Source organism: Mobula hypostoma, chromosome 16 (assembly GCF_963921235.1).
Source record: "Mobula hypostoma chromosome 16, sMobHyp1.1, whole genome shotgun sequence".
In the NCBI taxonomy this organism is placed as follows: Eukaryota; Metazoa; Chordata; class Chondrichthyes; order Myliobatiformes; family Myliobatidae; genus Mobula; species Mobula hypostoma.
In genome coordinates, this window is record NC_086112.1 from 1,364,397 (window position 1) to 1,376,140 (window position 11,744).

Sequence of the window (11,744 nt, forward strand, 5' to 3'; positions counted from 1 at the left end):
GAAACCTTCTGAACCCATAATCATTCTAGTACAAAATCTTTAATATTGATCACCAAACATTGCTCATGCTGATTTGATCCTTGGTTTCCAGAATTTCTAGATAAATTTAATTAATTGGCTTACTCAACATTGTGGGCCGAATGACCTGTTCCTGTAGTGTACTGTTCCATGTTCGAAACAAGTCACACCATTATCATGATTGCTTACAGCCTGATTAATTGATAAGATTCTTTTACTGGCTACTATTGAAATAACTGTCAACGACCGATTCACCCTCTCAATATATTGTTAAAATTACCTTCTCTCTCTTCAACTCTTCCCTCATCATTTCTCGCAATTTTCGAGCTTTCTGGAGCCTTTCGAGGTCAGATGGAAGTTTTGCATTTTTAGGCCGTGCCGGGGAGACACTGGGTGATGGTACAATTCCTTTTGTAGGTGTACCACTCGGTGTTATCCTCTCCTTCAGTGGCGAAGACAGTACTTTCCGTGTCACTGGCAGTCGGGCAGAACTCACCCCAACAACTGACTCTTTGTGCAGAGGGTTTTTAACAGGAGAGAACTGTGGTACTTGAGGAATCGGGGTTTTCTTTTCTGGCAGCTTAATATTTGGTCCTGAAGAGGGCTTCCGTTTTTCTGGTGATTTAGCAAGTGTTTTCTCAGTGGTGGTGATCTGCGATGGAACAGAACTATCTGGAAATGATACCACATTGGTCACAGGAGTTAAAAGACTTTGTTGCTGAGGAGATTTTTCTGTTAGGTTGGTCGACTGCTGCATAGACAAAGATGTTGATCTTGGCTTGACCAAATTGGGCATGGTAGAGAAACGTTTCCTTCTTTGCAAAAGTGCCACAAATGGCTTTGCTTGAGCTCCAGACTCTCCAGTTTTATCAGCTTTTTCATTCCTTCAAATAAAATTCACAATTTCTCATTTTATAGAATACACACAAAAACTGACAAACATGTAAGAAAAAACTCCTCTAAATGTTCTTTGAAAAGTTTTGTCAATTAAAATAAATATTGAAAGGCCGAGATAGAGTAAATGTGGAAAGAATGCTTCCTATTTGAGTGTGTCTTGGACCAGGAGGCATAACCTCAGAATACAAAGACATCCCTTTAGAACAGAGATGAGGAGTAACTTCATTAGTCCGGGGGTTGGGGCAGGGTTAAAGCAAAGGTTGATATGTTCTTGATTAGTCAGGGCTTCAAAGGTTAAAAGAAAAAGGCAGGAGAATGGGGATGAGATGGGTAATAAATCAGTCATGATTGAATGGTGGAGCACTCAATGGGCTGAATGGTGTGTCCAGTGCTGTACTGTTCTGCGTTCTGCATTTCAAATACGTCTGCACTTCCAATACCATTTTCACTCGTATGTGGAACAGCGGCTTGATTTTGTTGGTAATGTTCTTTTACTTAGTAATTGCTTTTACTAGTTTACTCAACTGCTGATTAGGAAACTATTCCTTTATATCCCTTTCCTTTGTTCTTCCACCTTAAGTAGACCAACTGATTTCTCAAGTCACTGAAGAATTAAACATTCTACTGAGTACTTTTGAAAAAGAAACACAAAAAAAATAAAGAAAATAGGCCATTTGACCTTCTGTGCCTGGTCCATATCTACGTAAAATCATGACTGATCTCCCACTTCATTACCCTGTTTCATCTCCCATCCCGCACCAATATCCACTCTCGTGCTCTGGCTTGGCTCTTGGGGCTATCTACATATGCTCTGTAGGTGGCCCCAACAGTCAAGCCTCTCAGGAATCATTCTTCAAAGTGGATAGGCAAGAGATTATCTACCTTAGCTCGAGCAACAGAAAGATCAATTGGGAAGAGAAAAGATCGACTGAGACCAAGTGGCCTCGTAGAGCAATTGCTGAATGCAGGGGCACCTCAAGAATATCAGATAAGGGGACCAGGACGACAAAACAAAATTCTAGACAGGGTCTGTACAATTGCACTCAAATCTGCCTGCAATGAAGATCAGCCTCTGTGTTCGTAATCACTCGCTGAACCTCATCCCCTGCAATCAGCAATTGCTTTATTCGGAGGTTGTGCTCTCTGTGCATCATCCATATCCCTTCAAGTAAAAAACTTGCCCCTTACATTATAGACAATAGACAATAGGTGCAGGAGTAGGCCATTTAGCCCTTCGAGCCAGCACCACCATTCACTGTGATCATGGCTGATCATCCACAATCAGTACCCTTTTCCTGCCTTCTCCCCATATCCCTTCACTCCGCTATCTTTAAGAGCTCTATCTAACTCTTTCTTGAAAGAATCCAGAGATTTGGCCTTCACTGTCTTCTGAGGCAGAGCATTCCACAGAACCACAACCACAACATTGTAGAACACTACAGCCCAGTACAGGACCTTTGGCCTATGATGCTGTACCAATCTTTTAACATACTCTGAGATCAATCTAACTCTGAGGCCTTTTCACTGCTCACACTCTACCTAAATTGGTATCATTGAAAACCTGCTAATCCATCTATCCATTTTTCATCCAAATCATTGGTACATTTGATAAAGAGGTCAGTACTGACCCTTGTGAAACACCACTGGACATGGACCTCCAGGCAGAACAACAGTCTTCCACAACTACTCTGTCTTCTACAGAAAAGCCAGATCCAAATTCAAACTTGCAATTCGCCTTGGATCCCATGCATCTTTATATTCTGAATCAACCTACCATGAGTGACCTTATTAAGTGCCTTATCCTTGTCGATATCTTCTGCTTTACTCCCATTGAGCACCTTTATCACCTCCTCATAAAAAAACTCAATCATGACCTGCCCATAAACAAAACATGCAGTAGATGCTCCACCAATGCTGGGGAACTTTATCTTGGGAATAATGAGTGCTCCAAAGAGATCCAAAGTTGATTCCCTTATCGGCATTGAGTTGCTCAATTCTGCTACGGTTGCCATTTGGGGAAAAAGAGGAAACTGAGTCACTGATCCCATTCCCAATTCAGAAAAGCACAGGAACATGCCCTTCAGTCCACAATCCAGCAGAGATGCTGACAGGTTTATTGATGAAAGAAACAAATCCAAACAAGACTATCAGAGACAAATCAGTTTCTTGTGCAAGCTCATATTGTCAATGACCACTACTGATTTGCACCTATGTAAATTCATAAGGAGCAATGCTAACCCTAGATCCATCTGCCTTGCTTGGTGATTTAAAGATCCTGGGATAGTATAACAAGAATATGGCATTCTCCCAGAATCCATGTATTGACCTGAGTTTTGCTGCAAATGTTGGCAGTTCTCATTGGAACAGTCAGCAATTGGCCACATAAATGCCAGCAGCCCAAGGAGTAGGGGCAGTTCCAGCTTGCTGAAACATCCCAAAGAAATAATGAAGAAAATTAACTAAATTCCTGCAGGTTTAAAGGTAATGGAGCATCCAGCCCATTATTTCCAATAAGAATTGTAGGGAAACAAGTAGGAAGGAAAATGTACATTTCTTATTTAATGTGTTTAATTATTGAAATGTTAGGGTAATGGTTTATTACTGTCACATTTGTAATCCATCTATCCAGATCATTCCAAACATAAGTACATTGAGGTAATAACGAAAAGAAAAGCAATACTTAATTTTATTGTTCGTAGATCAAGAAAAAGAATTTTTTAAAATGAAAATTACATTTTGGTACCTCAAACATTTTCAATGTTTTTCTTTGAATAAGTAAAAACATTTAAAACAGATGACAGTTTTAAATGTCAGCAGAGCTGGGGAAGGAGCTTTGCCAGTTTTCCATCCCAGTACATAGAAGTAGGTCATTCAGCCCATCGAGTCTGCTTCACCATTCCATCATGGCTGATTTATTATTCCTCTCAACCCATTCTCCTCTCTTCTCCCCATAACGTTTGATGTCCTGACTAGTCAAGAACCTCACAGGTAGGTTTCTGCACGAAGTCATTCAGACCCTGCCACCACTACACACTGGGATGTTTCAGTCAACTTCCAACACGGAGTGATAGCTGTCAGTGACAGCAGTAAATTAAATAGAAAAACCCGTTATACTGTCGATGGAGTTCTGTCCAAACTCAGCAGCTCGCTACAGCCTTCTCTATCAGTGTGTCCCAATTATTTAAGGGATATACGGAGCTACCAGGGAAGTGGGAAGTTCATAACCCTAACTGTGGAAGTCAGCCCTCATTTGTGCCATGTTTCCTGTCATTAATCACAGCACGTCATACCATATCAACATCCAGAATTCTCCGATGAAATGCACCGACTTCCCAAACAACCATGGATACGCAGGACTCTTCTAAAAATTATTATGGGATAATTAGCTAAAATATTTTGAAACTAATCTGTTTATTCAAGCACAGCAACAAAAGAAACATCCCTTTAGTAGGAACATTCTGACTCTGCAATACTGAGACATACAGATGATAGTGAACCAGCAACCTACAGTTGATACAACTAATTATTACTAGAATTATGTATGAACAAGGCGTGTGATAACTATAATTATGCTGCTTTTGCACTATATTGAACAGAGTCAATACAAACTTGTTAAGTGGAACATTTTCCTGCTGTTCATCTGGGTCATCTCTGTCTCCATGTTCAACACCTGCACTGGGCAATGGTGACCCAACAGCAGCCGGAGTTTCAGTAGCTTCTTTCTCATTGGAAGATCTTCCTTCGGAGATTAGCTGCTGGTCTGAAATACGAGTCTTGTCATCCCCCTTGCCAGTTTGTGATGGAACCCTTCCACCAGGTTTCACATTGGGTCTTATGCTGAGTCTTGAGCGACGTAACATTCTGTAAGGCATAGGAAATAATCAGCTGCAAAATTTTACACAATCAAATGAATTTCTGAATATTCCCACTTTCAAATTTGACATTCCCTATTCTGGAATCAGAAAACATGTTCATTCAAACCACAAAGGCACTTTACAACTATTTTAATTTAAATTTTAAAATTATTCCAATATTGTCAATATCTCTATTTAACCCAACAGGTTAATTTTCCAGATTTTCTTCTACATAACTGGTTTAATTAAATCACTGCCCACCTCCGATTACAGTACTTGCCATATAGTAGGTCAGAACTATTTGACCTCAGTACACAAACCATTAAAAATACATGGGTCAGGGTGGACAAGCCAGGTGCTCTTCTGATCAAAATATGCAAATAACCTTCCGTAACGACTCAGTGATTCAACACATCGATGGCTGATGGATCCAGGAGGAACTAAAGCTCCTACCCAACAATCAAAGGAAGGTGACATTGATAACATTGTCAAACAGCACCTACTCACTAATACCGAGTTTCTTTTTTTCTCCCCAGAACATTCCTTGGTCCCAAATAGACCATAGAGCTGAATGGGCTGGAATCAGACCTCACACTAAAGAAGATAGTTTAGTTGCTGGATATCATCATCATTGCTGGAGTTCCTCCTGAAGTGGGGGTGTGCATTGATAATTGTTCAACATTCAATTCTATTCACTATTTTGCACTATTTGGCATTAGCGGTGGATCAATCGATTCGGGGAGAGAGAGAGAGCGAGCGAGCACTTCGCACAGGTCAGGAGAAGAGTTTAAAAGAGGAGCATTTTGCAGGGCTTGGCGCATTAGCGACAGACCAATCGATTCACGTTCAGAGCAACCTTAGTACAGGTCGGGGACAAGAATTTTACAAACGTTTGTAAAAAGGATCATTTTGCGGGGCTCGCTGCATTAGTGGCAGACCAATCATTTTGTGATTTATTAGCAGGAGTAAATAAAAGTAAAGCAGGGTAAAAGCAGAGCAGCCATTGTGTGAGTGGACCAGTGGAGAGTGGGAACTTGAGGATTTGGCTCAAGAGGCTTCAGCGAGGAGGTACAGGTAAGTAGCAGGTAAGGCTTTTGTAGCAGTTAAATAAAAAGCCACTAAATTACAGCTAATTAAATTTACGGATGATGCAGGATCAGGTGATTGCTGTCGCTGCATGATGTGGGAGCTGGTGGACTCCACTGTGGTTCCTGGTGACCACATCTGCAGCAAGCGTTGGCTGTTTGAGGAACTCAGGCCCAAAGTTGATGGTCTGGAACCTGAGCTACAAACACTGCAGCACATCAGGGAGAGTTATCTGGATTCTCTGTTTCAGCAGGTAGTCACACCCATTAGATTAGCTGCCTCAAATCCGGTCTCTGGTCAGGGACAAGAAGGTGTGACTGCGAGTGAGGTGGGTAGTGGTATCCAAGAGACAGTGCTGGAGGAGCCTCAGCCCTTGAGCTTGTCCAGCAGGTCTGAGATTTTTGCTCCCTGTGTACATGAGAGTGGGGGCTGTGGGGAGGATGAGCAACCTAACTGTGGCACCGTAGTACAGGGAGCCATTCAAGAGGGGGGCGGAGAGAAGAGAAATGTAGTTTTAGTTGGGGATAGTACAGTCAGGGGAATAGACAGAGTTCTCTGTCGTAAGGATAGAGCATCCCGAAGGCTGTGTTGCCTGCCTGGTGCCTGGGTTTGGGACATCTTATCTGACCCGCAGAGGAATTTGCAGTGGGAGGGGAAAGATCCAGTTGTCGTGGGCCATGTGGGTACCAATGACATAGGCAGAACGAGGAAAGTGGTACTGCTGAGGGAATTTGAGCAGCTAGGGACTAAATTAAAGAGCAGAATCAAAAAAGTAGAAATTAATCTCGGGATTACTACCAGAGCCATGTGCAAATTGGCATAGGGTCAGGAAGATTAGAGAGTTAACTGCGTGGCTGAAGGATTGGTGTGGCAGAAGTGGGTTTGAATTCATGGGAAATTGACACCACTATCGGGAAAGAAGGGAGCTGTACCATTGGGACGGGCTCTATCTGAACCGTGATGGGACCTGGATTCTAGTGAATTGCATAACTAGGGCAGTGGATAGGGCTTTAAACTAAATAGTAGTGGGATGGGTTCAACAGACTGGAAAAGTATGGATAAAGAGGAAAAGAAAAGTGTGGATAAAGCTAAAGAAAAAAAGTTAAAAAAGAGAAAAGTGGAGTGAAAAAAAGTCAAGTGCAAAAGAGTAAAAGATTACAAGGTTTTAAAAGCATAGTGAGTGAAAGGGTTCTTTATTTGAATGCCCAGTGTTCAAAATAAGGTCAGTGAACTTTTGGCTCAAATCAGTACAAAGGGGTATGATTTGGTGGCCATTACAGAGATTTGGCTGTAGGGTGCAGAGGACTGGGAATTAAATATCCAAGGATATCAGGTAATACGGAAGGCTAGGCAGGAAGGTAAGGAAGGTGTGGACTGCTTTTAATTAAAGATGAGATCCGGGTGATAGTGAAAGACGATATAAGATCTAAGGAGCAGAATGTTGGGTAGAGATTAGGAATAACAAAGGGAAAAAAAATCACTGGCGGGAGTTGTATATCAGCCACTGAATAATAACATTACAGTGGCACAGGCAATACACCAAGAAATATCTGAGGCAAGCAAGAATGGAACATAAAGTATCATGGGGAACTTCAACTTGCACATACAGTGGCATGCAAAAGTTTGGGTACCCCTGGTCAAAATGTCTGTTACTGTGAATAGCTAAGCGAGTAAAAGATGAACTGATTTCCAAAAGGCATAAAGGTAAAGATGACACATTTGTTTAATATTTTAAGCAAGAAAACTTTTTTTATTTCCATCTGTTACACTTCCAAAATAACAAAAAAGGAAAAGAGTCCGAAGCAAAAGTTTGGGCACCCTGCATGGCAGTACTTAGTAACACCTCCTTTGGCAAGTATCACAGCTTGTAAATGCTTTTTGAAGAATGGATTTTCGCCAATTCTCCCTTGCAAAAAGCTTCTAGTTCTGTGAGATTCTTGGGCCATCTTGCATGCACTGCTCTTTTGAAGTCTATCCACAGATTGTCGATGATGCTTAGGTCAGGGGACTGTGAGGGCCATGGCAAAACCTTCAGCTTGTGCCTCTTGAGGTAGTCCATTGTGGATTTTGAGGTGTGTTTAGGATCATTATCCTGTTGCAGAAGCCATGCTCTTTTCATCTTCAGTTTTTTTACAGACGGTGTGATGTTTGCTTCCAGAATTTGCTGGTATTTAATTGAATTCATTTTTCTCTCTACCAGTGAAATGTTCCCCATGCCTCTGGCTGCAACACAAGCCTAAAGCATGATCTATCCACCCCCGTGCTTAACAGTTGGAGAGGTGTTCTTTTCATGAAATTCTGCACCCTTTTTTCTCCAAACATATCTTTGCTCATTGCGGCCAAAAAGTTCTATTCAAAAGGTTCAAAGGAACATCTAAACAAGCCTGATGCATTTTGGAAACAAGTCCTGTGGACTGATTAAGTTAAAATAGAACTTTTTGGCCGCATCATCGAGAGGGAAAGGTTGAGTAAACTGGGCCTTATCTCCTTGGAGTAAAGGTGGATGAAAAGTGACTTGATAAGAGTTGTATAAGATGATAAGAGGCCTAGATAGAGTGGACAGCCAGCGAATATTCCCTGGAGGCAATAACTAATATAGAACATATTTTAAAAGCTACGAGAATGGTGGTCCATGGACCTGGATCCATTGTAATTTGCCTATGGCTACAATAGGTCAATGGCAGACGCAATCTCAATGGCACTCTACATGGCTTTAGACCACATGGACAACACAAACACCTACGTCAGGATGCTGTTCATCGACTACAGGCCTCTGTACCTCCCTCTGCAATTGGATCCTTGACTTTCTAACTGGAAGACCACAGTCTGTGCGGATTGGTGATAACATATCCTCTTCGCTGAAGATCAACACTGGCGCACCTCAGGGGTGTGTGCTTAGCCCACTGCTCTACTGTCTACATAAACATGACTGTGTGGCTAAGCATAGCTCAAATACCATCTATAAATTTGCTGATGATACAACCATTGCTGGTAGAATCTCAGGTGGTGACGAGAGAGCATACACCAGTGAGATATGCCAACTAGTGGAGTGCTGCCGCAGCAACAACCTGGCACTCAACGTCAGTAAGATGAAAGAGCTGATTGTGGACTTCAGGAAGGGTAAGACGAAGAAACACATACCAATCCTCATAGAGGGATCAGAAGTGGAGAAAGTGAGCAGTTTCAAGTTCCCGAGTATCAAGGTCTCCGAGGATCTAACCTGGTCCCAACATATTGATGTAGTTATAAAGAAGGCAAGACAGCGACTATACTTTATTAGGAGTTTGATGAGATTTGGCATGTCAACAAATACACTCAAAAACTTCTCTAGTTGTACCGTGGAGGGCATTCTGACAGGCTGCATCACTGTCTGGTATGGAGGGGCTGCTGCACAGGACCGAAAGAAGCTGCAGAAGGTTGTAAATCTAGTCAGCTCCATCTTGGGTGCTAGCCTACAAAGTACCCACGGCATCTTCAGGGAGCGGTGTCTTAGAAAGGCAGCGTCCATTATTAAGGACCCCCAGCACCCAGGGCATGTCCTTTTCTCACTGTTACCATCAGGTAGGAGATACAGAAGCCTGAAGGCACACACTCAGTGATTCAGGAACAGATTCTTCCCCTCTGCCATCTGATTCCTAAATAGACATTAAATCTTTAGACACTACCTCACTTCTTTTAAAATATACAGTATTTCTGCTTTTGCAAGTTTTTAAAATCTATTCGATATATGTATACTGTAATTGATTTGTTTATATTTTTCTTTCTGGTAGATTATGTATTGCATTGAACTGCTGCTGCTAAGTTAACAAATTTCACGTCACATGCCGGTGATAATAAACCCAATTCTGATTCGGAACACACTACCGGGGTAATGATAGATACAGATACATTATGGAGATTTAAGAGACTCTTAAGATAGCAATATGAATGGAAGAAAATTGGAAAGGGAGGGCTATGTAAGAGGGAAGGATTAGATTGATTTTGGAGTTTGCCAAATGCTCAGCACAACATTGTGGGCCAAATAGCATGTACTTTGTAACTGTGCTGTATTTTCTGTGTTCTAAAAGGTAACATAACCCTCAAAACCATGCCACTTTGAAATTCATGAAGCATAAACCTTAAGGTTACTAATAAGAAGAAGGGGATGGCGATGGGTATTGGAATTGAGTAATAACCCCACATGACGTTCACTATGCAACAATCATTCAAGAGCCCTTACTTAAAGTAATGATCAAGCAACCAGCACAAACACCTCCAGAAAAGAACTTTTAAAAAGACTTCCATTAACTCAAGGCTTCTTCCCTTCCTTTCCAAACAACCTGGCTATTATTAAATATCTTAAGATGACGGTGCTGTTATTCGATGGCTCACAGGAGCCACTGTGCACACTTGTCAGGCGTGAATCAGCATCACAGCTATGTAACTACCGCACTGAGAGACCCCGGCTTTTATTTCACTGCAGCTGCTCAGGGGAGGGAGAGAGAGAGAGAGATATTATGTCGCCCTAAGCCCCCCGGCAAAATCCCAAGCTCTTCCCCCGCTCTCCAGACCAGGACTGTGAGAGTGCGAGTTAAACCTTCACTGCATTGAACTTTACGGCCCAGTGTGGAACTGAAGAGCAGATGTCAGCCCTGCCTGTCCAGGAGCCCCGGGGAGTAGGGACGGAGTGGGAAGAGGGAGTCCCATTTCCTGTTATCAGCTCCCACAATAGCCGCCTGTCTGGGCCCCCTCGTCGAATTCCTGCGCACATGGAGGCTATGAATCAGCGTCCTCCTTCCCTGAGGCAAGCCCTGAATGCCGGGCGCCTCTGCGGACCCCCCAAACCAGCCAGGCCCACAACCTCACCTGGACCTCGGGGCTAGGCCGGGCCTGGTACCCCCTCCTCCAGCCCCGGTTGCTCTCGGGCCTACCCGCTCCAGCTGCGACCACCAACCTGTAATGGGCGCCGGCACGTGTTGTCAGGCGGCATGAGGACGTCAGCTTCCCCCGGCTACCGGTCCGGACCACCTCACATCTTCTTTCTGCCTGCCTGCCCGCCCGCCTCCGCCTCAACCTCAACCCCGACCCCGTTCCCGTTCCCGTCCCCGGCCCCGGTCCCGTTCCCAGCAGCCACCGGGGACGTCACTAAGACGGGTTGGACACCGCCGGGTCCTACCGCTCACCCACCACGAAATAAAATGTCAGCCCGAGAATTGTCTCTGATACAGTGGTACTGTATTCTCATTAATTCACGTTCATGGTCTGCAGAACCTTATAAATACAGCATACGCAGGAAATACTTCCTAGAGATGCTGCGTTCACCAGCAACTTTTATGTGGGATACTTCTAGACCCAAATGTTCCTAAACCGTACATTTGCTTCCTGAAGAAGGGTTTTGTCCCGAAACGTCGACTGTTTACTCTGTTCCATAGATGTTGCCTGACCTACTGAATTTGTCCGGCGTTTTGTGTTACAATGCTTCCTCTATCGTATTTGACTAAACTTTCAACATCCACCTTTTCAATAAAAGTCACTCAGGTGTAATACCCTAACTGTCCCTATACAATATCCGTTAAATGGTCTTTCCTACGCTCCCTTTTCTGTTTATAATTCTTAAACTGTTCATTCAAATGTTCACATACTGTATATTTCAGTCTGATTATTGATGTTTGTGCGTGTGACCGTTCTACTAGTTGCACCATTGTCTTGTCTATTATAGTATTGTCATGTATCTGTGCTCCGCATCAGTTCTGGTACATTTCATATTCTGGCAATAAAGTGATTCGGAATCCCCTCTAACTAAAAGCTCGTGCATACAAAGCCGCCAAGAGTAGTGGGAAACTGGTAGTTTGGGAAAAGAACCACTAAGTGAGCAATAAAGAGAGAGAAGATAGATTATGAAAATAAACT

At 43.0% G+C, this 11,744-nt stretch overlaps 1 protein-coding gene across 3 annotated transcripts in view; it reads right to left on the bottom strand.

The window, feature by feature from the left end:
* LOC134357631 (transcription factor TFIIIB component B'' homolog) overlaps window positions 1-10,965 on the bottom strand; it is a 133,094-nt gene extending 122,129 nt beyond the window's left edge. For all 3 annotated transcript variants that reach the window (XR_010020682.1, XM_063069258.1, XM_063069257.1), the window contains exons 1-3: window positions 10,789-10,965; window positions 4,525-4,776; window positions 299-902 (exon numbers count right to left, since the gene is read on the bottom strand). Coding sequence is in view for 2 of the 3 variants with exons in the window: in XM_063069258.1 (XP_062925328.1) it covers window positions 299-902; window positions 4,525-4,775 (855 nt within the window). In the remaining variant the exon portion in view is untranslated. The remainder of the gene's footprint in view (window positions 1-298; window positions 903-4,524; window positions 4,777-10,788) is intronic.
* Between the last annotated feature and the right edge of the window lie 779 nt (window positions 10,966-11,744).